This window comes from Hemitrygon akajei, chromosome 1, assembly GCF_048418815.1.
Source record: "Hemitrygon akajei chromosome 1, sHemAka1.3, whole genome shotgun sequence".
NCBI classification, from domain to species: Eukaryota; Metazoa; Chordata; class Chondrichthyes; order Myliobatiformes; family Dasyatidae; genus Hemitrygon; species Hemitrygon akajei.
The window spans coordinates 63,831,933-63,859,763 of NC_133124.1; the positions used below are offsets into that span (position 1 = coordinate 63,831,933).

The following is a 27,831-nucleotide window of genomic DNA, read 5'->3' on the forward strand; positions in this document are numbered from 1 at the left end:
CAGGACAACATCTCCTGACTGTGCAGGTGATGCCTCCCTCCCAGATGCACTGAATAACTTCTATGCCCGGTTTGAGGCAGAAAATGATGTGGCGGTGAGGAAGTCCACCCCTCCTGTGAATGACCAGGTGCTGTGTCTCACCATGGCCAATGTGAGAAGTACCCTGTGCGGGTTCAACCCACGGAAGGCTGCTGGACCAGACAACATCCCTGGTAGAGTGCCCATAGGATGTGCAGACCAGTTAGCAGATGTTCTCACTGACATCTTCAACATCTCCATGAGCAGCGCAACCATTCTAATGTGCTTCAAGGCTGCCACCATCGTCCCCGTGCCGAAGAAATCTTCAATGTCCTGCCCTCAATGACTACCGTCCCATTGCACTTACATCCATCATCATGAAGTGTTTCGAGAGGCTCGTCATGAGACATATCAAGACCCTGCTGCCCCCCTCACTAGACCCCCTGCAGTTTGCGTACCGTCCCAACCGCTCAACAGATGACGCCATTGCCACCACCCTCCACCTGGCCCTAACCCACCTGGACAAAAAAGACACATACGTTCAAATGCTGTTCATAGACTTCAGTTCAGCATTCAACACAATCATCCCTCAGAAACTGATTGGAAAGCTGAGCCTACTGGGCCTGAACACCTCCCTCTGCAACTGGATCCTAGACTTCCTGACTGGGAGACCTCAGTCAGTCTGGATCGAGAGCAGCATCTCCAACACCATCACACTGAGCACGGGGACCCCCCAGGGCTGTGTGCTCAATCCACTGCTGTTCACTCTGCTGACCCACGACTGTGCTGCAACACACAGCTTGAACCACATCATCAAGTTCGCCGATGACACCACTGTGGTGGGTCTCATCAGCAAGAACGACGAGTCAGCTTACAGAGAGGGGGCGCAGTGGCTAACAGACTGGTGCAGAGCCAACAACCTGTCTCTTAATGTGAACAAAACAAAAGAGATGGTTGTTGACTTCAGGAGGGCACGGAGCGACTACTCCCCACTGAACATCAACGGCTCCTCGGTAGAGATTGAAAAGAGCACCAAATTTCTTGGTGTTCACCTGGCGGAGAATCTCACCTGGTCCCTCAACACCAGCTCCATAGCAACGAAAACCCAGCAGCGTCTCTACTTTCTGTGAAGGCTGAGGAAAGTCCATCTCCCACCCCCCACCCTCATCACATTCTACAGGGGTTGAATTGAGAGCATCCTGAGCAGCTGCATCGCTGCCTGGTTCAGAAATTGCACCATCTCGGATCGCAAGACCCTGCAGTGGATAGTGAGGTCAGCTGAGAAGATCATCAGGGTCTCTCTTCCCGCCATCACGGACATTTACACTACACGCTGCATCTGCAAAGGAAACAGCATTATGAAGGACCCCATGCACCCCTCATACGATCTCTTCTCCCTCCTGCTGTCTGGGAAAAGGCTCTGAAGCATTCAGGCTCTCACGACCAGACTATGTAATAGTTTCTTCCCCCAAGCTATCAGACTCCTTAATACCCAGAGCCTGGACTGACTCCTTGCCCTATTGTCCTGTTTATTATTTATTGTAATGCCTGCACTGTTTTGTGCACTTTATGCAGTCCTGGGTAGGTCTGTAGTCTAGTGTAGCTTTCTCTGTGTTGTTTTTTTTACGTAGTTCAGTCTAGTTTTTGTACTGTGTCATGTAACACCATGGTCCTGAAAAACGTTGTCTCATTTTTACTATGTACTGTACCAGCAGTTATGGTCAAAATGACAATAAAAGTGAGTTGACTTGACTTGACTTGACTTGAAAGGTATAGAAGAATGTAGTCACAATGTAGGTAAATGTAATTAATGTAGATAGCAAAAAGGTTTGTATTTAGGTGATGGGCTGAAGGGCTCATTTCTGTGGGGAATGCGTCTATGACCATGACTGCTGGAACATTAGCTAAGTGCTGTTTTCTAAAAGAACTAACAAAAAAGAGATATTTTTCCAGAAAGAAAAATACTTCTCTGCTATTGCAGCTAATAAAGAACAGATTTCAGCTTTAAGATTAAACTCACATGTTCTCAGACAACTTCACCAAATTGGAACATGCAGTTAAAACTGAGGTACAACTAACATTTTACTGGACTCAAAAGAGAAAAGTAACTTTAGGTATGGAGCAGCAGTGTGTTTTTGCTAATTTTCAAAAATTGCTAGGCTGTCTGATTTTGCCATTAATCTCAGAAAATTGCAATTTGCTATCTGCCTCACTTTTGAACATGTACTGAAAGCCCAGAAATTTATTAATTTCCTTGAAACATTAACTGCTGTCAAGTCAGCTGTTAGAAGTGTTTTAATATGATAATTATTTCTTATTGTCAAGCAGTCTGTCAATGAAATTAACTTTCACAGGCATGGCAGCTCACTAATTGTGAAATTATCTTAAATAAATTTAAAATCTAAATACACTTTTACCTTAGCTTTCTATTTCCTTTCTCACTCTTCATTTCTTTCTTTTTTCTTTGTTTCTCTTTCTGCAAGTGACTGACCATTGAATAAAGCAACTTTCAATGTCCTTGCATCAATTACTGTAGTTCACATTGATTGTTTGCTGCCAAGTTTGTGCATTCAACAAAGTGGGTGAGGATGAGGGGAGAGGTAGCATAGTGGTTAGTGTAACACTTTATAGTGCCAACAAGCTAGGCTCAATTCTCATTTCGGTCTGTAAGAAGTTTGTACTTTCCCCCCATGATCACATGGGTATCCTCCCACATTTCAAAGACATACTAGTCGGGGTTAGTAGGTTGGGGGTATGCTATATTGGTACCAGGAGCAAGTGACAGTCGTGGGCTGCCCCTAGCACATCCTCAACACATTTCACTGTATTTTCAATGTGCACATGATATATAAAGCTAGTCTTATCTTTATCACAATAATTTTGTGTCATTAACAAGAGGAAATCTGCAATTGCTGGAAGTCCAAGCAACACAAACAAAATGCCAGAGGAACTCAGCAGGCCAGGCAGCATCTATGGAAAAATCTTGGCTAATTAATGTGTAGGTCAGGTAGTCAATCAGAAGCTGGTCCATTTTTCCAAAGTTTTTCAAGATTATTAATCCCTTTTCCAAAACCCAATTCTTGAAAGCTAAGCATCCCATACAAATACGCTGGATTTCACTCCTAACTTTCTCTAGGATCATGATACACAATTGATTTGTCAACTCATGTCACACACTAAACTTATGTACCTCATTTTTACTATACTTTCAGGGAGAAGCCTGTACTAATCATTAATAAACCCAAAAAGCCATGAGCAAAGATTCTACAACCAAGAACGAATGTCCTGTCCATATGAAGGACAAATTCGCTCCTCAATAATCTACTCAGCAGCAAAATAATGGAACATACTGTAGATGATACTATCAAGTAGCAGAGGGACATTAATAATCTTCTCAAAGATGCTCACTTTGGCTTTTACCAGAATTATTCAGAACCAGAAGTCATTATAACCCTGGTCCAAACATGGACAAATTGCTGAATTCCAGCATGTTAAGATAACTTATGATTATATGTAGCGTAAAGGAGCTGTGGTAAAACTGAATTCAATGACCAATCCACTGGGTACAACTTTGTCCTGTGCAAAAGGATAGTAGTAGTTGATGGTATTCAATTATCTTAGTTCCAACACATCATTGAATGAGCTTCTCAGGGCAGTGCCTAGTGTTCTTCATCAAAGAATATTCCTACTCTATACTCACCGCTTGATTCACTTTGCAAATCCTCAGAAAATAAAACAGCCTACACTTGCATATAGGATGGCCTTGCCAATACAGTATTCAGACTTTGAATGAAAAAAACCAATTAACATTCACACTGCTCAATTGCCAGGTAATAGCCATCTCAAGAGTTAGTTTAATTAGCTACTTTTAATGTTTAATGACATCATAAAAAGAGTCTTTGCCACAAACATTCTTGTGGTAAACTAGACTAACTCTACAAATAACAAGAGCAGTAGCGAGGCTGGGTTTCTTGCAGAAATTGATTCACTTCCTGAGACCTCATCTTTTTTAAAATATCTGAAATCCCTTGGAATTGAGCGTGATAGAAGATTATCCACATGGCCTATAGAGAGCAGCACTATCAACATGTTTTCCAACCAGGAGGAAGCGTTTGATCTGATTGGCACACAAGCCACCAGCACTGTGTGCCATCTACAAATTTATTTGGAAATGCTGACTGATTAGAGGGGTCATTTGCTTGAGATCACTATACCTTGCAATATCAGGTTAGAGCTGGCTCTCATTATGTAGACATTGTGCTCTCATTCATGGTTTTTGCACCAAAGCTATGAGCCAAATAGTGAGAGGCTCAAAGAAAATTTATTATCAAAGTACAGATACAGTATGTCACCATATACAATTCTGAGATTTGTTTTCTTGTGGACATAGTCGCCACCTTGTTGCTTAATGCAACGACTCAAAGAGGTTGCATACATCAAATAGTTAATTAGTTTAGTGATACTGTCTCTTGGATACTGAGCACTGGCCATGGTGCTCTGTGTATACTGCAAACCAAATGTGCATTCAATAAGTGAAAATCTTTGTGGCTGGAATTCCTCTCTGCATTGAAATATGACACCCTCAAAGTGATGAGAGTGCAGTCAAAACATCGGGAAACTCCCCGCAATGGGTAATCCGTATGTTTTTGTTCCCTGCTGTTCTCCGCCAAGGCAGAACAAGGTGACTTTTCAGAATCACTTCATTGCCAGAATGTGAAACACACCAGAATTGATTGTGGTTCAGTGCCAAGCATAAAGCACAGGACAAAACCATAACAGACAACACAATAGCAACCAACAATTTACAAGAGAGTGGTGTAAACAGACAGGAGTAGTCAACAGTTAGCAGAATGGTCACATGCACGAGCCTCAATAATCAGATTTAAATAGATGTGAACAAATGAACAGACTCAATAATTATCGACAGAACAAGGAGAGCCGGGAAGACCATTTAACAGATGTTGTCCAGGGACATTTACGAATTGCAATGAGTGAGTTTGCTGAGAAGCTGGATAGCTACAGGAAAGAAGCTTTGGAGATGACGTGTAGTCCTGGTGGTGATGGACTTGTAGTGTCTTCCTAAGAGCAATTTGGTGAATAGGTGGGTGGAGTCAGCAATAAAATTTCCAGCTCTTTGCTCTGGCAATGAACATGTCTTTTAATGCCAACCAATGGTCTTCTCTACTGAGTAGACCACTTGCTGAAACCTGGACTTGGAGAGGGAGGAGGCAGCAGAAAACTAAACGGTGATAGAGGTGGTCACAACACTCCATATGATGGCTGAGTAAAAATATGTATTTCCATAATTGAGGAAGCGTACAAACGTCTAATGCAGATGGTTGCTACAATCATTTGTACACAGCAGAAAGTGAGCTGGTGTTTAGTGTGGATTATTCCAGTGGTGCTGGCATGGATACAAAGCAACACACACTAAACGCTGGAAGAACTCAGCATGCCAGACAGCATCTATGGAAAAGAGTAAATAGTCGATCTTTCAGACCGAGACTCTTCATCAGGTCTCAGCACAAAACATCGGCTGTTTATTCTTTTCCATAGCTGCTGCCTGGCCTGCTGAGTTCCTCCAGCATACTGTGTGTGTTGCTTTGGATTTCCAGCATCTCCAGATTTTCTCATGTTTGTGGCATGGATAGAATGTCATCCTAATCTTTGTAATGTTCTAGGGAGCCACAGCAGACTAATTGTTCCTACAAATAATACTACATTATTTGCAGAATTTTACATTCTGCTGCTCCACTAAGTCATTAATTTTTCAAAGCAATATATTTTGATTTAATAAAAGGAATATGACACTAATTAAAGCTGGTACGCCTGGCATAAAGCTGTAGATGAAAGAAATTTATATTTTGAGGCAGTATACAATGCACTACAGCTACCACACAGTTTGTTTAGATCTATTGATAGAGTAGAACATAGAAATCTACAGCCCATTACAGGCCCTTCGGCTCACAATGTTGTGCCAACCATGTAACATACTCTAGAAACTGCCTAGAATTTCCCTAGCGCATAGCCCTCTATTTTTCTAAGAGGCTCTTAAAGGACCCTATTGTATCTGCATCCACCACTATCATCAGCACCCCATTCCACACACCCGCTACTCTCTGTGTGAAAAACTTACCACTAACATCCCCTCTGTACCTCCTTCCAAGTACCTTAAAAATATGCCCCCTCATGTTAGCCATTTCAGCCCTGGGAAAAAGCCTCTGGATATCCATACGATCAATGCCTCTCATCATCTTATACACCTCTATCAGGTCACCTCTCATCCTCTGTTGCTCCATGGAGAAAAGGCCAAGTTCACTCAACCATTTGAAGTAGTACAGATATTTACCTCATAGAGCTGAGAGGCTCCAGTTAAATGCAACAGATATTTCAATGTATTAACATTTGAAAGGAAAATGCCCTAACATTGCTGCTGGTGTAAAGACCACCAAAAACAGTGGGTTAAATGTTCTTGAACAGGCCTGCTATCTAGAATTGCCACCTGTGGTCTATTTACACCCTTATTTACCAGATCTGAAAGAAAAGAAGAACCGATCTGACTGGCTGGAATGCACAACAAACTCCAATAAGGAGGCTCAGGCAACAGCAGGGCAGAAAAGAAAATAGGCTGCGCGCTCCCCATGAGAACACGGCCAGCCAGCAAAACCACATCTCCACTTTGCTAGCTGCAAAATCTGTGAAGGGTGTTAAATGACTGAATGTTTCCAATGAAAATAAGTTAAAAAGGGAATTACTTTTCTGATTTTGAGCCCTACAATTTCTACTGGTAGTAACGCAATGACATTTTCTGCAATAGGATTAATCTGGTGCAGGATCTGAGAGACCACGCCCTTCCTCTCCTCAACCCTTGCCTCTTGTTAGTATAGGGCAATCCTGCTGGAACCGAGCTTCACTGTTAAGTCCACTGGCAGAGCAAAATGGCAGTCAGCTTTCCAAACCTGTCCGTATGCTTGGGACTTCAGCTAATGATTGTACTGCACATACATCTAAATTCTAGAGTTACCTGCATTTAAAAACTTTAGTGCTAATGGATACATTCAGAAACATCAACATTTACCAGTAAAATCTGGGCCATTAGAGTGAAATTAAACAGCTCAAAATTAAATACCAGAAAGCACAAGAAGATACAATTTCAGCTCATTTCTTCATAGTTACTTTTATTTTTCCATGCCATAAACCAAGTTTGGTGTAAAATGGCCAGTATGACATACTCAAAGTTGACAAAAACATATGATTTTTTTCTCTTTCTCTATGATTTGTGCTATCATTGAAATATTCCCACAAACTACAGACTCATTCTCAAGGACTCTTCATCTCATATTCTTGATATTTATTGCTTATTTATTATTATTTCTTTCCTTTTGCATTTGCACAGCTATTTGTCTTCTGTATGCCGGTTGAATGCCCAAGTTGGTGTGGTCTTTCATTGAGTCTGTTAAGGTTATTATTTTATTATGGATTTATTGAGTATGCCCAGAAGAAAATGAATTTCAGGGTTGTGTATGGTGACATATATGCACTTGGATAATAAATTTACTTTGAACGTTGAACCCATGCAAGGTTATTTCCTGTTGATGAGGTGGACTAATCATTGGATCCTAAGAGATGCGAGTGACAACCTACTTCCTGTCACTTTGTTACACAGGACATTTTAGCTCTTGTGTACTGCACCACTGAAATCCTGTTGACTCAGCTTCAGGCAGATACATTTTCAATACTTAGTCCATCAACTTTATTAAAATGCAGCATTAATTCACACTCAGAGATTACCTTAATGGTTTTTTTGGCAAAATTCCAAGTGCATATATCTAAATGGGGTTTTCACAATGACCTATAGTCCATGTACCTTATAGGAAGGAGCACCAAGAACAAATATTTGTCTAATTGTTGGGTCTGTTTCTACTATTGGGATTCATAAGGGACTTTTGTTATTAACATTCTGAAATAAATATAAATTAATATTAGTGATCACATTTGCCTTCAAGGACTTTCAGCTGTTTGCCAAAAATATGACCTTGTTCTTATTTGCAACAGCACTGTCAGTGATTCTTAATTCTTGACTGGAAACTGTCCCAAAACAATCTTATTGTAAAGTCATGCTCATTTTCACTAACAACTTTGGCTTTTTAGGATTGCCCTGGACTCCAATAGCATTTCAGTTCACACTATTTTCATTGATTCAACAAAGTGACGGTGTCTTTAAACTGTTTGCACCTATTTCTCATTGGCATATTTTATATTCATTTTGGCATATCTAGAAGATGATAATTTTACATTTCATGCTAGCTCCAAAAACTAAACGCCACATTGATAAGTGTCACTTTCCCTCAATATGGAGTGGAGAAATCTTATACTCTCTGGTGTTGAAAATGACAGCAATGTTGCTCTCTGAATTACAAGTAGACGGTGTTTGGCTTCTTTAAGTAGATGTGTGCAGCACTTGTGAGCTGATGCAGATTGAAGAGGAAAACAGACATTCCTTACTCTATTGTGTTTTCATCCAAAGTCCCCGTAACTTTAATTCCATAGAATTGCTGCATAGCAGCTACAGCTGAGTGCATGGACTGTGAGGAACGCAACACTGACATTCTGGGTCCACTAGCTTGAAGATAGCCATACTTCTGTAACCATATCTGTAAACAAACAAGAGATGCATATTGATCAGTCTATTATATCCATTGCAAAAACATTCAAAGAAGCCATATTCAAAAGAAACTCATACATTTAAAAACAGTATGGCATAGGAACAGGCCTAACTGTCCACAATGATAATGCCAGCTATGACGCCAATATAAACTAATGCCACCTGTCTGCCTGCACAAGGTCTGTATAGCGCAATTCTCCAGCAATTCATATATCTGTCCAAATGCCTCTCAAACATTATCCTGTCTGCTTCCACCATCTCACCTAGCAGTACATTCTAGGCACTAATCACTCTCTACATAGCAAATTTCCTTTAAACTTTCCCTCTCTTACATTACAGCTGTGCTCTCAGTATCTGATTTTCCCATCCTGGGGAAAAGACACTTTCTGCCCTAAGACTCTCATAATTTTATATACAGTGGATTCCAATTAATTGGGGCATATGGGCCAACTAAGCAGCAATCATAATCAGCTGAAGTCTCTTGGAAATATTTATAAAAAGGCATAAAAAGACAAACCATCATTTGAAAAAGTAACAATTTATGTATTTAAACTAAATACAGAGTAAATTAGAACACTACCAATACCTCTATAACTATATTATAAAACTGTGAGAACAAGAGATTGTGCAGATGCTAGAAATCCAGCATACACATACAAAATGCTGGAGGAACTCAGCAGCATCTATGAACATTAATAATCAGTCGACATCTCATGTCTTGGCCTAAAACAGACTGTTTATTCATTTTCATAGAGTCTGCCTGACCTGCTGAGTGTCTCCAGCATTTTGTGTGTGTGATTATAAAACTGTATATTAGTTCCTTATGGTTACCAATGGTGGAATTCAGCTGTTGTGTTCTTTTGATTGACTGTAAATGAACAAAATCAGTGCAGGTACCTAGTGCAGATAGTGGACTGTCTTCATACAATGCTTTAGACGAGGGCTTCTTTCAAATCTTCATTTTCATTGTAACATTTCCATTGAAATTTTTGTCCTGTATTATGTATTGCATTGTACTGCTGCCACTGTTAACAAATTTCACAACATATGCTGGTGATATTAAACCGGATCCTGATTCTGACGTTCAAGATGATTGTCGATACCTTTGTAATTTCTAACTTGTTGGAAGTAGTGAAATAGTTTCATTTTCACTCCTGGTCGTTTCTGGCATCTCCATGCCTGAATGCTCGAAACTGCAGTGAGCAAAACAGTTCTGAATTGTCTTACTGTTCATTTCTTGCCAACTGTCAGTAACACAAATCATTGCTTTTTGAATACACACACACACACACCCGTCACTATTTAAAAACTGATCGCTCTAAGCTTGGTGTAGTGTCTAACAGCCTCACAAGTTTGGGCGACTGACGCTAGTTAGAAATTGTTTGGCAACAGCGTCTCCTGCCCCAATTAAGTGGCACTATGTCCCTAACAGCTTAAGGAACTGAATCCTGGCTACTTACTCGATTTAGTTTTTAGCCTTTAAGAGCCGTCCCAAAAAAACAGCTGCTCCGATTAACCAATGGCCCAGTTAACCGGAATCCACTGCATTCCTATTAGACTGTCCCTAAGGCTCTGACACTAGTTTAATCAATCCACGTTTGTCCATCCTTTCCTTTTAACTGTTGTACTTCAATCCAGGCAACATTCTGTTGAACCTCTATTGCACTTCTTCCAAAACCTGCACATCCTTTCAATGGTGTGGTGACCAGCACCGCATATTCAGCCATGATTCAGCCAAAATTGGCTAAGCATGATTTCTCAACTTTAACGCTCAATGCTCCAAATGATGCGTTAAGCGTGCTATATGCCACCTTCACCACTACCTGAAGAAGCTTGTACTCCAAGATCCTTCTGTCATGACATTTACTATATACTTTCCTTATGTATTTGTCCACTCAGAAATGTATCCCTTCACACTTGGCTGGAATAAACTTCATCTGTCAATTCTCTGCTCAAAACTTCCATCTGATCTTTATCCTGCTGTATTGGTTGACAACCTTCTTCATGATATACAACTCCACCAATTTTCTTATCACAGACAGAGTCGCAGATCACTACAGCACATAAACAGGCTCTTTGGCTCATCCAGACAAGTCAAAATGTTACTTTGCCTACTTCCATCAGCCCATACCTTCACTATATCCCTCCATATCCCTCCCATCTGCAAATTTACTTATAAGGTTGCTCACATTTTCGCCCTATAAATATATAAAACAACAGGTCTCAACTCTAATTCTTGCTGAACACCAGTGGTTGCAGACCTCCAGTCAAAAAACATACTCTATCACTAACCCCTGTCCTCTAGGACAATTTTGCATCCAATTTGGCATCTCAGCAAAGATCCCATGTGACTTAATCCTCTGGAGCTGTCTACCATGAAGGACTTTGTTAAATGCTTTACTCAAGTCCATACAAACTGCATCAGCTGCACTACCCTCATCAATGATCTTCATCAATTTCTGTAAAAATCAGCACTGAATGTTAAAATAGCAATGCCGAACATGGTTCATACAAAGCGAGAGAGAGGTGGGCAAGCTGGAAATCTCAGAAAACTGCAAAAAAATTTGGAAACTTAAAAGTGTCCATGGAGAGATGAAACGACTTGCCTCTTCCCTCAGTAGGTTCCTGAGCTGCTGAGTGTTTCAGCAAAATCTTAAAATTAGATTCAAGCCCAAACTCAGAAAATCATTCTTTAGGCAAAATTGAAATTACTTAGTTAAGGAAGATGTAACAGGCTTAAAGCAAGCATAGGAAATTGGCATCAAAAGATAAATAGCTGCCAGCAAAACAAAATCAGGGAACAGATTTCACAGACCAAAGGACATAGTCCAACTTTATTAATACAATATGTTTTATGATGAAACTCCAGTTACAATTACAACTAATTATTATTCAACGTAACTGATGTTAACTGATCATCAATCTTAACTAACTCGATTATAAGGTTTAGTGACCTAATTACACTGTTAAACATTTTCACAAAGTTTGTAACAACATTTTTACGAAGAACTCAACTGATCTGCTTAAATGATTAAAATAAATCAGATTTTCCTCTGCTCTGTATCATAGCATTATTCATTTCTCAGGTGAAAATGACAGTAAAAAAAAGAGGCTGAGATTTATTACCAGACTGCCATTACTTCCCTTTGGGCCTCTCTTACTGCAAAAGAGGGAGGGAAGGTTCACCAGATTGATTTCTGGTATGACAGGTTAGTTGTATGAAAGAAGATTACAGAAACAAGACCTGTCACCTTTTCTGTTAAGAGTAATGAGAGGCGAGATGTACAAACTCCGAAGGGCTTGAGGAGTAGATGTGCAGTAGATGATTCCCATGGCTGGAGTGTGTAGAACTAGGAATCATGGCCTCAAAATACGAGTCACTTCTTTGAGAAGGAAATGGAAAAAAACCATTCTGTACCCAAGGGAACCTTTGCAATTCTTTCCACAAGAGATTGGTGGAGGCTCAGTCCTGGAGTTTATTCCAGACAGATGAACAGATGTTCATAAATAAAGGGTATCAAGGAACATTGTGTGGTCTAAGAAAGTTTACCAAGCAAGAAAAGAGCAGCTACAATTTTACAAATAGCAGAACAGGCTGAATTATTAACTTTTGCTTCTAGTTCTTAAGTTTTTATAGTGTGACCAAATATTCACCCATTTCTCCCAATGGAAGCATATCTAGAAATAGGTGATATGTTTTGAGTTTCACCCATTCCAATTGACCATATGGATTTCCTCCGAGGGCTCCAGTTTCCTTTAACATTACAGACACTAATTAGTATGTTAATTGGTAGGTTCAGTGGCTACTGCAATTGGTAGGTTCAATGGACACTGCAAATTGCTTCTCATGTACAAGGGAATGGCAGAATATGGGTAGGTGATGAGTTGGACAGAATTTTTTAAAAATACAATTAGTTCAGGATGGCTCTTGTGGCTGTAGGAGCTCAGTTACTGAGAATATTTTATTCAGATGATTTTGAATATTGAGGGAAACAGGTCATGTTGGGTTACTGTGGGAAAGAAGCACTGAAACTGATGTCACTTGATCTTACTTAACAGAGGAACAGGCATGGGGGTCAGAATGGCCTACTCTTAATGTATTTGTGAGGCAAGATTAGGTCCTGACATCTTACAAATAAAGCAACCACATCTAGTGAATTATAATTTGTTGGGAAAAGAAAGGATTAAAACTCAAAAGCACAGAATGGCACTACTAAGCCACTTGTGACCAGTGACTAAAGTGTAGATCCAGACCAATAGGAACTCTACCATGCAGCCTTGGATGATAGGGGCTCAGACAGAAACATCCAAAAAGACATATCCGTCACTGATGACATTGTCACCCGAGTCAGATATTTCAGCCTGAATCTGTTTCAAACAATTAATTTGAAACTGACAAAGTGGCACAGTCTTAAGCAATGAATGATGTTGTCCTTGTACAAATTAATTTAAGCAGAATGGAGTGTTTTGCATTGGAGTGAACTATGAATTAGTGGACAGGAAATGAACACAGCAGCCAACTGTGTGAAAACTAATGCGGAGCAAAGGTGATGACAGAACTTAGAAGCATTGTCATTTTCCATTTTGCACTTGGCAGTGCTGAATGCAGGCTAGAAAGGGCTTCGGCCATAAGATATAGGGACAGAATTAGGCCATTTGACCCATCGAGTCTGCTCCGTCATTTCATCATGGCTGATCCTTTTTCCCTCTCAGCTCCAATCTCCTGTCTTCTCCCCATATTCCTTCATTCCCTGACTAATCAAGAATCTACCAACCTCTGCCTTAAATATAAAGACTTGGCCTTCGCTGCCACCTGTGGCAAAGAATTCTATAGATTCAACACTCCTTGGCTATAGAAATTCCTCCTCACCTCGGTTCTAAAAGGACACCTCTCTATTCTGAGGCTGTGTCCTCTGGTCCTAGACTCTCTCACCTTAGAAAACAACCCCTCCATATGGGGTTGTATCAATAGACAATAGACAGTAGGTGCAGGAGTAGGCCATTCGGCCCTTCTAGCCAGCACCGCCATTCACTGTGATCATGGCTGATCATACACAATCAGTACCCCGTTCCTGCCCTCTCCCCATATCCCTTGACCCCGCTATCTATAAGAGCTCTATCTAACTCTCTCTTGAATGCATCCAGAGACTTGGCCTCCACTGCCTTCTGGGGCAGAGCATTCCACATATCCACCACTCTCTGGGTGAAAAAGTTTTTCTGCATCTCTGTTCTAAACGGCCTACCCCTTATTCTTAAACAGTGGCCTCTAGTTCTGGACTCACCCATCAGTGGGAACATGATTCCTGCCTCCAGCGTGTCCAATCCCTTAATAATCTTACATGTTTCAATCAGATCCCCTCTCATCCTTCTAAATTCCAGTGTATACAAGCCCAGTCGCTCCAATCTTTCAACATGTGACAGTCCCGCCATTCCGGGAATTAACCTTGTGAACCTACGCTGCACTCTCTCAATAGCAAAAATGTCCTTCCTCAAATTTGGAGACCAAAACTGCACACATTACTCCAGGTGGGGTCTCACCAGGGCCCTGTACAGCTGCAGAAGGACCTCTTTACTCCTATACTCAATTCCTCTTGTTATAAAGGCCAGCATGCCATTAGCTTCCTTCACTGCCTGCTGTACCTGCATGCTTGCTTTCATTGACTGATGTACAAGAACACCTAGATCTTGTTGTACTTCCCCTTTTCCTAACTTGACTCCATTTAGATAGTAATCTGCCTTCCTGTTCTTGCCACCAAAGTGCATAACCTCACATTTATCTACATTAAACTGCATCTGCCATACATTTGCCCACTCACCCAACCTGTCCAAGTCACCCTGCATTCTCATAACATCCTCCTGACATTTCACACTGCACCCAGCTTTGTGTCATCAGCAAATTTGCTAATGTTACTTTTAATTCCTTCATTTAAATCATTAATGTATATTGTAAACAGCTGTGGTCCCAGCACCGAACCTTGCGGTACCCCACTGGTCATAGCCTGCCATTCCGAAAGGGACCTGTTAATCGCTACTCTTTGTTTCCTGTCAGCCAGCCAATTTTCAATCCATGTCAGTACTCTGCCCCCAATACTATGTGCCCTAATTTTGCCCACTAATCTCCTATGTGGGACTTTATCAAAAGCTTTCTGGAAGTCCAGGTACACTACATCCACTGGGTCTCCCTTGTCCATTTTCATAGTTACATCCTCAAAAAACTCCAGAAGATTAGTCAAGCATGATTTTCCCTTCACAAATCCATGCTGACTCGGACTGATCCTTCTACTGCTATCCAAATGTGTCGTAATTTCCTCTTTTATAATTGACTCCAGCATCTTTCCCACCACTGACGTCAGGCTAACTGGTCTATAATTCCCTGTTTTCTCTCTCCCTCCTTTCTTGAAAAGTGGGACAACATTAGCCACCCTCCAATCAGCAGGAACTGTTCCTGAATCTATAGAACATTGGAAAATGATTACCAATGTGTCCACGATTTCGAGAGCCACCTCTTTAAGTACCCTGGGATGCAGACCATCAGGTCCCGGGGACTTATCAGCCTTCAGACTCAACAGTCTATCCAACACCGTTTCTTGCCTAATATAAATTTCCTTCAGTTCATTCTTTACCCTAGTTCCTGGCCACTATTACATCTGGGATATTGTTTCTGTCTTCCCTAGTGAAGACAGATCCAAAGTACCTGTTCAACTCGTCTGCCATTTCCTTGTTCCCCATAATAAATTCACCTGTTTCTGTCTTCAATGGCCCAATTTTGGTCTTAACTATTTTTTTGCTATTCACATACCTAAAGAAGCTTTTACTATCCTCCTTTATATTCTTGGCTAGTTTACCTTCGTACCTCATTTTTTCTTCGCGTATTGCCTTTTTTGTTATCTTCTGTTGCTCTTTAAAAGCTTCCCAGTCCTCTAGTTTCCTGCTCATCTTTGCTATGTTATACTTCTTCTCTTTTATTTTTATACTGCCCTTTACTTCCCTCGTCAGCCACGGCCGCCCCTTACTGCCCTTAGGATCTTTCTTCCTCTTTGGAATGAACCGATCCTGCACCTTCTGCATTATTCCCAGAAATACCTGCCTTTGTTGTTCCACTGTCTTCCCTGCTAGGGTAGAGGCCTTTTAACATTTGACAGGTTTCAATTAGATCTCCCCTCATTCTTCTGAATGCTAGTGAATACAGGCCCAGAGCCATCAAACACTCTTCATATGATAAGCCGTTCAATCCCGGAATCATTTGAATGGTTTGTCATATGAATAGAGTTTGATAGCTCTGGGCCAGTATTGAAGCATCTCACAAGAAGTCATACTGTGGAAGCGTATTTGTATATGCCTGCCACCTCGCTGCTGGACGCTCAGCTGACATTCCTGCAGAGGGTTCAAAACTAATAGTTATTTGAACAGGTACTGGTTTAGGCATTGGATCACAGCACATTTGTGAAGGTTTGTACCGAATTTATTTGAAAGTAATTATATCTTTAATGGAAGTTCATTGATTTGGATTTTCACAGTACAAAGCTAATGAAGTATAGGAATGCTACCAGCTTGCAGTACGTCAAGAATTCATACATTGTTGTTGTTCAGTTGTTAAGTCGAGTCCGACTCTTTGTGACCTCATGGACCATAGGTTCCAGAGTGTTTTCATGGCAAGATATGGAAGTAGATTGCCAGGCCTTTCTTCCACACAGATACTGCTGCTGCCCAGGCTGGGACCCGGCTGGGTTTGAACTCAGGACCTTGAAGTCCAGTGCTAATGCCACCGCACTACCAGTCAGATCCTGTATTCATACACAGCACTGAACAAAAATTGACAAAGAAAACACACATGAAAATATGTCACCGTTTGCTGGGAGTAGAGAGGAAAAGAAAGGGTTAATTGTCATTCTTTTTGGCTAGTAAGGATGAACCTTTGCAAACTACATTAAATCACCATTTCCAAGACATTTCACATAATCAAACATGAGGCATGAGGCTGAACTCAAGTAATTAGGATTGGACGTTTTTCCCCCCACTAAAAACAGTCTTGGCTGCATATCATCAGGGCCCTGGGAGTAATCTGCATTGAATTCAGTTTGTCAGTTACCTCTGAATGTAAGAGGTATCAGCAGGACTAAGCAATTGAAGTCTTTTACCTTCTCAGTCAATAAAGCTACGGGCTCGTTTTTTTTTCTGCACCAAACCCATACCCCATTAATTGTCTTATTAACTAAAAATTTCCATATTTTCCTTTGGTGCTCCTATGTTGTGACTTCTCCCATGCTTTGTATGAAAACTATACAAATCATTTATCTAGTGTACTGGCCTTGGTTCTGTCTCCAATATTTACATCATTTTTCTATTGTTTATGTAGGGCTCTCAGTACCATTAATTGTGGTGTTAACTGTTCAGGCTAACAAAATGGCTTCTCTGTATTGTTATAATGAAATGGCTTCTCTGTAATGTTACTGAATGCTGTAATGCATTTCTGTAGCTGGAATGTTTGGGTTATAACTGCAGATGGGGGGGGGGGGGTGGGGAACTAACCAATAGAGAATTGTTATGCTATCTTGTATGTGTGAACTGAGTGGGAGATCGCGGTCTTTTTCGGGAGGCGAGCGAAGAGGACGGACGTGTGAGAAGTGGACAGCGGTTCCAGGGCAGCGGATACTGGACGTCGCCGACTCAGATGGTGGCTGAAGGCTCGGAAGGTTGTTGTGGATGGAACCGGAGGTGTGAGCACCAACGTATTAAAATATTATGTGCACAAACTGATAAACTTATTGCTTGGTGCCTTTAGGTTATCTGTTTCTACTAACCCATCACTATGAAATAACTAAAGTTGTAATTATTTACTCGCCTTTGTGTATTGTCTGATATTTGTGTTGCAAGCGTGTACTGGGGGTGGGGGGGGGTATTACACTGTATTTACACTGAAGTACTGCACTGTTGGCGGGTTGACAGCGGTTCACCCTAGGTGAACGGGGGTAAATTGGGGGCACAGATGCTACATTTATAAACTGCATCTTCTCTTTAATCGTTTCCTTTTCCAGTTTTAAGAGCTCCTCTGATTTATTTTATCCACTACAGCCCTTATCTGTAATTCCTTTTAGTTATGTTACTCTTTTGCATGTCCTAATGCACTTTACATTCTTCTTATTATCAATATCAACGCCAGCCCAAAGTTTATTACATCTCTCACTCCTCTCCATCTATTTTCGCTTTCTCTCACTCTTACATTTCAGTATTGCTTTGATCTTTCTGTTTACCCAGAGTATTTAATCTTTGAAGAAGACCTGTTTTATTTTGGATCTATTTATTTTGTACTCCTTTTCTCATAGTTGAAGATTTTCATTGGTAATTCATTAAAATCAGCTAATTCTAACATAAATTATGGTGGCAGTTCAGGATGAAAATGGAGTAGGCTGACAGAAAAAGGGCACTTCATTATGCAAATATAAACGCAGGAGATTCTGCAGATGCTGGAAATCCAGAGTAACACACACAAAATGCTGGAGGAACTCAGCAGGTCAGGCAGTATCTATGGAAATGAACAAGCAGTTGACGTTTTGGGCCAAGACCCTTCATCAGTCCTGCTGAGCTCCTCCAGCATTTTGTATGTATTACTCATTATGCAAATGTCTGTGCTGGCTTCGAATGTCTGTCTGTACATTAGACACTCATTTTTACCTTTAACTCTAAAGAGTATGTTCTGTGTTTGTTTGTGTTATTACATTGTTCCTTGTATGTAACAGTAAATTATGTCATTTAAAATTAGAATTTTAATGAGCTTATTCTTCTCATCACTCAAATCAGGTATATATAGATTTTCATGCAAAGTGGCAAGTCTATAGCACACAAAGTAATGAAAAATAATAATCTGCTATGAAATACTGTCACAAGATTGTTGTAACTTCTTGGTGTCGGATTAATCTATCACAAATTTTCTACAATGATAAAAATCACAATCAACCAGTGTGGCAATCTATCATTCCCCTAAATAAGATCCTGTTAGACTTGTTTACTGTGGCAGGTAAGGGTTTAATAACCTATGGACTCACTTTCAAGGTCTCTACAACTCTTGTTCTCAATATGATTTATTTATCTATTGTCAGTTTTTTTTTGTATTTGCACGGAGTTCCTGTTTTGCACATTGGTTGTCCATTTTTCATTGATTCTTTGTGTTCCTTCATTTCATTTTTCAATCTTTTTATTGATTTTCAAAGAATATACAAATCAGAGGAGGAGTTTAGCAAACAGATAATATAAAAGACATATAAACAGCACTAAAAAAAAACCAGAAAGTATATGTCAAAATTAGATAGGTAAAATGTTACGGTTATATATACAACGGTCAAAAAGAAAACAACTACAACTCATCATAGCATTCATAAAAAAAAGATTGGAAATTTTATTTGATAAAAAACCCCCACTAACTAAACTAAACTGTGTTTCTTTGTATCTACTGTGAATTGCCTGCAAGAAAATGAATCTCAGCATGGTGTATAATGCCATTTTTGCAGTTCGATAATAAATTTACTTTTCACTTTGAATTTTTAACTAGCAAAGTTCTGAATTCAGTATTTGGTTCAAAATGAGGAAAATATTTACGAGGATTCTTCAGCTTCATTGGACTAAAATAAATGATAAACGAACTTCATACATGTGAAAAATAAAACAAGGTTAAAATAGGTTTATTGTTAAGCAGGGTTTCACTATCACTTCAACAAAGCCAAGATCTTTTAACAGACTGTAACTAATGAGCTTCTTCCACATTATCATATTGCCGGCATGTGGGAATATGTCACTGTGATTAGTGACAGCATTGCTATTTAACAAATGTTACTATCATAAGCAACTGGAGAGGCCGTATACATGCAGCATATTTTGCTTAAGCAGTCAAGTAGTATCTACAGAAATGAATGAACAGTTGACATTTCAGGCTGAGACCCTTCTTCAGGACTGGAAAGGAAGGGGGAACTTGGTAGAATAAAAAGGTGGGGCGAGGGGAGGAAGGATGAGCTAGAAAGTGATAGATGAGGCCCTATGGGTTGAAAGGTAAAGGGCTAGAGAAGAAGGAATCTGACAGGAAAGGATAGTAGACCATGAGAGAATGGAAAGAAGGATGGACACAAGGGGGAGGTGATAGTCAGGTGAGGAGAAATGGTTGGAGGGATATAGAAGGATGGCCACTCCATCTGCCAAAAGTGGAATTTCCTAGTGACCAACCATTATAATTCCTATTCCCATTCCAACATGACAATCCATGGCCTCCTCTTTTGCCACGATGAGGTCACTCTCAGGTTGGAGGAGCAACACCTCATATTCCACCTAGGTAGCTTTTAACCTGGTGGCACGAACATCAACTTCTCCTTCTACTAAGTTTTCCCCATCCCCCTTCCCTCTTCTTCTATTCCCTACTCTGGCCTCTTATCGCCTTTCCTCACCTATCTATCACCTCCTAAAGGTGTCTCTCCTTCTTCTCTTTCTCCCATGATCAGCTCTCCTCTCCTATCAGATTCCTTCTTCTCCTATCCTTTACTTTTCCCACCCGCTTAGCTTCACCTATCACTTCTAGTTAATCCTCCTTCCCCTTCCTCCACATTTTTATTCCAGATCCTCACCCTCCCTTTCCAGTTCTGAAGAAGGGTCTTAGCCCGAAACGTTAACTGTTTATTCATTTCCATAGATGCTCCCTGACTTGCTGAGTTCCTCCAGCATTTTCTAAGTGTGACTCTGGATTTCCAGTATCTGCAAAATCTCTTGTGTTTATAACTTAACCTGTGCTCAGATGTAAGAAAAAAAATCTTGATCATGTTTCTTGAATCAAGCTGCTGTAAATTAATAGTTACGGTTTAAATTAGCAATCTGGAAGGCACGATATGTGCAATTGTGTTTAAATTGGCAAATATATTTTGTATCTTAATGAAAACTGATGTTTTGCAATTAAAGACCCAAATAATTCAGAGATGTTGACAGTAGTCAGTGAAAAGAGATCAACAATTCAGCTTATTTAATTTTGAACAAATAATAAAGTATAATGTTTACCACTGGTATGACCCTCCCTCCAATGCAGTGGTCCACAGAGACTGCAGAGGTTGTAGACTCATCTTGTTTCCTCACTGGCCCTGATCTCCCCACCATTGAGGACATCTTCTAAGGTGACACCTCAAGAAAGTGCCACCCATTACTAAAGACCCTCACTATCCAGGACGTGCCATCTTTGTCATGGGGAGAATGTACAGGAGCCTGAAGACCCATACTCAACATTTTAAGAACATTTTCTTCCCCTTCTCCAACAAACTTCTGAATGGGCCATGAACTATCTCCTCATTTGTCTTTCGTGCTAGTTCTTGATTTTTGTAACTTATAGTAATTTTAAGGTCTTACAATGCTGCAAAACAACAAATTTCACATGTCAGTGATAATAAACCTGTCTCTGATTCTGATTTCCTGGAGAGATTTTTATTGATCATATCAGACTTCCAGAAGTAACAATGATCTTAAATGAAAACTTTTCAATCATTACTAAATGCACAGAATGTGTCAATCAATTGGAGAGGAGAGCTGATAAGGCTAAATGGAATAATGGTTAAATAACCAATCCAATACATATGGGTAAATCAACAAACAGCTGTTATTGTTAGTGTTATAATAACTGTTTAGTGTTATATGGATACACACAGAACTTTAAAATATAATTATAACTTGAATTTATACAATTTCATCACAAGGCACTTCTTGGAGTGTTATGAAATGAAATTTAACATGGTTACATTTAGAGATATGAGATGGAGAAAGAGAGGGATATTGAGAGGATAGAGAGATAGGGATAGGGAGATCTGAGGAATCAATTCCAGAATTTAGGGCTTAGGGTGTTGAAGATCTGACCCCCAGTTGTGAACAAACCAAAATTTTGGATAATCAAATGGGCACACAAAAAATACCGGAGGAACTCAGCAGGCCAGGCAGCATCTATAGAAAAAAAAAGTACTCTTTTTCCATAGATGCTGCCTGGCCTGCTGAGTTCCTCCAGCATTTTGTGTGCGTTGCTTGGCCTTCCAGCATCTGCAATAATCAAATAGGGCAGTGCTTGATTAAGTTAATAGATTTGTTTTGAAGAAGTGATTCACTGGACAGATTAAGGAAATATAGTAGTTATATGTTTAATGGAATTTCTGGAAGTATTTGATAAATGATCTTAAAAAGATTTCCAGAGAATTTAGAGTATCTGCTTTAAGAAGATAGCAAACAGTATTAATGGAAAATTATTTGATTGCAAACATTCCTAAGAGTCACTGAGTAAAAGGCAAAACACTGCAGGTACTGAACCTTGGAATGCTGGGAATGCTCAGTAGGTCAGACACCATCAGTGGAGAGGGAAGCAACATCAGACTGATGATGTAAGTACACGTAAGCACGTTTGAATTAAGAAGAATCCAAATGCGGTCCACTTTTGTTCTTCATATATAAATATATCACTTGAACTCAAGCTCAGGACTTATCTCAATAAATGCAAACAACACCCAAGTCAAATGGTTGAAGACCAAGTTCAGGTTCACATTTATTGTCACCTGAAGTTAACCAAGTGAACTGTGGGTAGAGCAGTTGTATAGACTCAGATGGCACAATACAACAACCTTTGAGCTCCCTCGCTATCAACCCCACATCTAGCACCTCCCTCACCATCAACCCCACATCTAGAATCAGAAACCTAGTGCCTTGCATCCCATTCTCAGAGGCACAACACCTCAGTCACCGTCAGTCCAATTCCCAGGGCTAGAGGTCCATATTCCAGCTCACAGTCAGTCTTAATCCCATGTTCAAAGATCCAGCACTTGGTTTGCCCTTGTGGTGAACTACATATACCTGTCTGGACACGCCCTCTGCGTAGCCCTCACCCCTACTCAGAAGGCCAGGGGTTAGGCGCATGGCCCAAGGTCAGACCTCTCCATCAGCTAGTGTTCCCACACCTGACTTGTTGCCATCCTCATTTCCTATATGTAGATTTAACAAATGCTTGGAGATTATTTTGTGGAGTTCTAACATAATTGACTGCATATATTGAAGAGTTCTGCTTAAATGCAACCTCTAAGTGAGTGAAAAAGATTGTGAACCATGAATCTTTACACATAAACTATGATAGAAAGTTTGTATATATAAAGATGCACAATTGAGAAGCTTGTTTCTTAAAGTAAAGGTGAGTTTTATTTTAATCTGTAAAGATTTTTTTCTACAGTCCGTTTTTTTTTGTTATTTGTAGAATTGGACCTCGTAGCAGTTAACAATTTGTATGTGACAATGTATTTGTTAAACCTTGAGTTCTCAATGCTGTACAGTAAAAATGTTCTTTAAAACTGGAAAAAAAAGAAAGTTTGCATAAATGCCTTTAAACATTGTAGATTTCTGTGATGTTTCTTCTTCAATGCTTAAAGCTGAGATTTAAAGAAAACCAAATGCATATGTAGCAGTTCGGATGCAGTGCTAGGAAGACATACAAGGTAAATGGAATATTCTTGGTGACTTCTGGATGGAGCAAACTTTAACAGGATGGTTGAATGGGTGTATTTTAGTGCTGAGCATTTCAATGTTTCAGTTGTTCCACCAGAAATCTTGGCAGGCAGCAATACCAACAGAAATTCTTTGTGAGGAAGTTTAAAAAGAGTGGTTATTTTCATTGAGAAAGATAACAGAAGGATGCTGGTAATGTGATAATACTGATAAAGAAGACATTTAAAAGCAGAAAAATCTTAATGGACTTTTTTTAGTAATCATTTGAAAACAAGCAAATGAACTGGCTTTAGAAAGTGTGCAGTGATGTCATTATCTTAAAAGGGATAATAGGGAGCTTTCAAGAAGCTAAAGACAAAGTGTTGTGTATTTAATATTTCAGTAGTATTTGAGTATGATTGTAAATGTATTTACCTTGCTTTGGATATCTATTTAGTAGTTGTATTACATAATATACTGTGCATATAGATGAGATGCATTTTCTACTGAGTTACAGTTTATAGTGAAGCAGGGGGAGTGTGCTGTATTTAGTGTTTCAGTCATAGTTGAGTAATATTGTAAATATATTGCTTGATTAAGCATTATTGTTCCTTTAAATAATTCATTATGGGTTAAATATAAAAATAAGTGAATTACATACGTCATGTCCCTACCACAAGATACCTGTGCACCTTGCTTAAAGTAAAACATGAAGTTAGATATGTTATTCCAGACTCCCTTGTTTTCCTTTCATTTAATTTTTATGTTTTGGAGTGATAAAATATAACACAAAGGAGTAGGTAACATGTCTGGAAAATGATCTTAAGTAGACCAAGATCAGAATCCGGATCTTCAGATACCTTTACAGATGTGTTGATATAGTTTGTGCTTGAGTTGTATTGTATTTCTTCATATTACTAAATATCACTTAGAATATTAAGTGATATTTAATAATGCTGTTGTTTAAGATTAGTGCAGGGAGTTTCTGCAGTTTGTTTAGTAGTTGTAATTAGATGAATTTTGTAAAGGATATAGAGAGGCATAGCTCCTTAGATGGTGAATTTGGGACTACAATTTGAACATTACCATGGCTAAATGCATGGCAAGGGAACAGTCTCAGTTAAAGACAAATGACTACACATTACTAGGTTTAGACTGAGAATTCATTTTTAGGAAATTAATGAATTTACAGTAAAAACTGAAAAATGCTTGCATTGATATATAATAAAGGACAAACAGGAGCTGTTCTGCTGTTTTAAAGTACTCATTAATGATGTAGTTTGGTACCAGGAAATAAAGCAGTTTCCATTAAAGATTTCCTCTTACCAAAAAAGCAATGTCAAGCACCAAAGAAGACAGTGCTCGAGGTTTGTTAGATTACACATTAATCCCACATGGCTGGAGCCAACTTGGCGTGGATCCAAGTTCTAAGCAGTATTTGCAAAATGGGGGAATGCTAAAGTCATTAAAGCCAAGGTTCTGCAGAGTGCTCAAGTATATAATTAATCCTATGGTCTGAACATTGACTCAAGCATTACTTGACCTTGGCCCTATCCTGTATTCTTTTTTTATAGGAGGGGATGTTTGGAATGCAGCAGAGTACTGTCAATATTGAGGAATAAATGGATGTGGTTAATGCATCAGTGTGGAAGGTCAGGAAAGATGTCCTGTGTGTTGGCCTGTTTGTTCTCTTTCAGGTCTGTTTGACCTATTCAGCCTGCAGTAGAATTTCCAATTTACTGACTGGCATCACCTCTAGAGACAGGAAGTAACCCCTGATTGATAAGTAATGCTCCACCACACTAGATAGACAGATATCTTGCAACAACATTCAGTTTCCCTGAAATATCACTCTATGGTTGATCGATCATTGGTTGTGTTTTTGCTTCACTGCACAATGCAACATTTTCCTCTTTCCCAGTGAGTCATGTGGTTTTTCTTAGTGGTTAATTATCCTGATGCCAAATGCTTATCAAGAAAATCCAAGCACTTTTCAGTGGCAAAAGATATCAATTCCAATAATTTAAACTCAAGTCAGTAAGTAAAAGCTACCCGATTTCTAAATCATTGGTAGCTTCACCTGAGTCTCGCAGATTACATTAGAACTTCTCTAAACTATCTTTGCTATTATTTACATTGATCTTGTTTCATGCCAAGCTGCTGTCTGCAGCTTGATCTTCTGGACCGAGGGTTGCTTCTGGATATCCGCTATGGCTACCAGTGGTCATTTTAAGCAGTCAAGCAGCAGCCATTGAATTAGCTCAGCACGCTTCTCCCTTCATTCAGCAACTTGCCCCCTGCTCATTATCCCAGTCCTTACATATTGCTAGGGTAATGCCCATGGATGGACTGATTTCTGACACTTTGTGTAGAAGCCTTGAAAACAGCAAATGTCCCTTCACATATAGGCATTGGTAGCTGGAAATAATTGGCCAAATGGTGCTCTGTGGACTAAATCTTGTGCTATTGAAAGAGAGGCTGTCACTTTACTGCAATTTGAGCTTCAAGGTACTGTGCAGGTGGAGCCATCCTTACTTTCATAATTTTCTACTGGTGAAGAAAGTGAAGACAATAGAAAAAGTCTGTTGGGGAGGGGATTACTCAGGGATTTCAGCTCAACATTTTCTGCTTTTAACCTGAGATTGGGCCTGTAAGTCCACATATGCGTGCCTCCTCCACCATTATAGATATCATGGCTTTTTTTTACTTCAGTCCCACTTTCCTGTACTAACATTGTATCCTTTGATTCCCTAAATATCAGAAAAATCCACCAGTCTCTGTCTTGATCTTTCTCAGATTTGCAGAGCTAATTTTCTTTCTGTTGATGGAAACTCCCTCACCCACTTTCACTCTCTCTCTCTCTCTCTCTCACACTCTCATCATATTTGAAGCAATGAGGGTAAAATTGCTAATTCTTTATGTTATAATCCAAAGGAATGAAATGCATAAGGTGCTGCTGTTCAGAGTGATCAGAAAATCAGCAGACTATTCAAATAAAGCTTCCAACATAACCGCAGATTGCATGAAGGAAAATTGGCTCCACCAAGCAAATTGAAAGCCTAGAATCTAATTTCAGCAGTTAAATGGTATAAATTCTTACAGCTTTCTCTGTGACTGTTGCTTTTAAAGCAAATTGAATAAGAACATACAATTAAAAAGCACTTGTAATATGGTATAAAGCATCTCATGGTATCATTAAATAAAATTTCTAAAGATACTTAGTATCCACTGCTTATTAGGACCTTTAGAGTTGAAAATACTGTGCATTTCAGTTAATTGGACCATCAGTTGATCAGGACAGCTGCTTATTTTGGGACAACTCTTAAAGAATGAAGAACTTTTAAAAATTGAGAAAATTGCCAGGATTCCCTTCATCTGTTTAGGACACTATGCACATAATCGGGGCAGGAGACTTGCTGAACAGGTTCTAACTAGTGTCAGTCACGTGCACTTGCTCTGCTCTTACATGCTACACTATGCTTAGAGTGAACAGTTTTTAAATAATGCCAGTTGCATGTGTTTGTGTTCAAAAAGCAGTGATCATTGACAATGGCAGTTAGTGAGAAATAAGCAGTGCAAACAATTCAGAACTGTCTTACTGCTTATTTGCCCACTGTGGTTTCAAGCATTAAGGCTTGCAGATACCAGAAACAGGAGGGGTGAAAAAGAAATGATTTCACTACTTCAACAAATTAGGAACAATGAAGGATTTGAAAGAATTGACAACTATCTTGAGTGTTACCTTTGGTGCCCACTCAGCTCGGCTCTCATCTGTGGCTCCAAGTAACCATTTGCATGTGACAGCGGCTACACACCAGGAAACTGCTTCAACAAGTGGGCTAAACCAGGTGGTGGATTTCAGACCACGGAGAGAAAACTGACCATGCTTGTCCTAGTATGCGAAGTCAGCTCCAGCAGACTAGGTGGATGACATCTAAAGCAAGATCCAACGGCCAGGAAAGCGGTTCTGCAATGCTCATGGTCATCCACTGCTAGCAGGTAAGACCCCAGTTGTGATGTCCACCAGTACCACTGGACCAAGACTTCGGAGGTGAAGAGAGTGGAACTGTCCCAGTGCAACAGCTTGTTCACTTTTAAAACTCTCCCTCACAGGTTTCCCGTCATCGTCGGAGACAATGAACGACCACCAGTCATATTGATAGTGTTCTAGTTTGTTCTATATTTCATTTAAATGCATAATTTGTTACCAAGTTAAGTGGTATTTCATCTTTTTTATAGCTTTTAACTATTCTCATGGAAGTTCGGCTAATTAGGGCAGCCATTTAATTGGGCCAGAAAGTACTGGTTCCGAAGTGTTCCATTTAACTGTAACCAACTGTATTTCTGTAACTTATATTATCTACTCACAACAGATATTTGTTGGGAATTCAGAATCAGAATCAAGCTTATTATTACTAACATATGTTGTGAAATTTGCAGTTTTGAGACAACAGTGGAGGGGAAGTTATTGTTCTTGGAATGTTGACTGTGGGTCTTCAGGCTACTTACTTCCTCTTTGATGATAGTGAAGTTAAGAGGGCATATCCCAGGTGTGGAGGGTATTCAGTGATGCTGCCTTCTTCAGACACCACCTCTTGAAGATGTCCTTGATGGTGGGCAGGGTTGTGCCTGTGATAGATCTGACCGAGTCTGCAACCATCTGCAGTCTCTTGTGA

At 39.8% G+C, this 27,831-nt stretch overlaps 1 protein-coding gene and 2 long non-coding RNA genes across 3 annotated transcripts in view; 2 read left to right on the forward strand and 1 right to left on the reverse strand.

Moving 5' to 3' along the window:
* LOC140727142 (uncharacterized) overlaps window positions 1-27,831 on the forward strand; it is a 960,223-nt gene that overhangs the window by 504,275 nt on the left and 428,117 nt on the right. The window lies entirely within an intron of this gene.
* LOC140727124 (matrix metalloproteinase-16-like) overlaps window positions 1-27,831 on the reverse strand; it is a 210,498-nt gene that overhangs the window by 143,129 nt on the left and 39,538 nt on the right. Inside the window, exon 2 of the mRNA XM_073044421.1 lies at window positions 8,524-8,672. Within this exon, the coding sequence (XP_072900522.1) occupies window positions 8,524-8,672 (149 nt within the window). The remainder of the gene's footprint in view (window positions 1-8,523; window positions 8,673-27,831) is intronic.
* LOC140727134 (uncharacterized) overlaps window positions 17,284-27,831 on the forward strand; it is a 51,694-nt gene continuing 41,146 nt past the window's right edge. Inside the window, exon 1 of the long non-coding RNA XR_012098789.1 lies at window positions 17,284-17,398. This is a non-coding gene — a long non-coding RNA (uncharacterized lncRNA). The remainder of the gene's footprint in view (window positions 17,399-27,831) is intronic.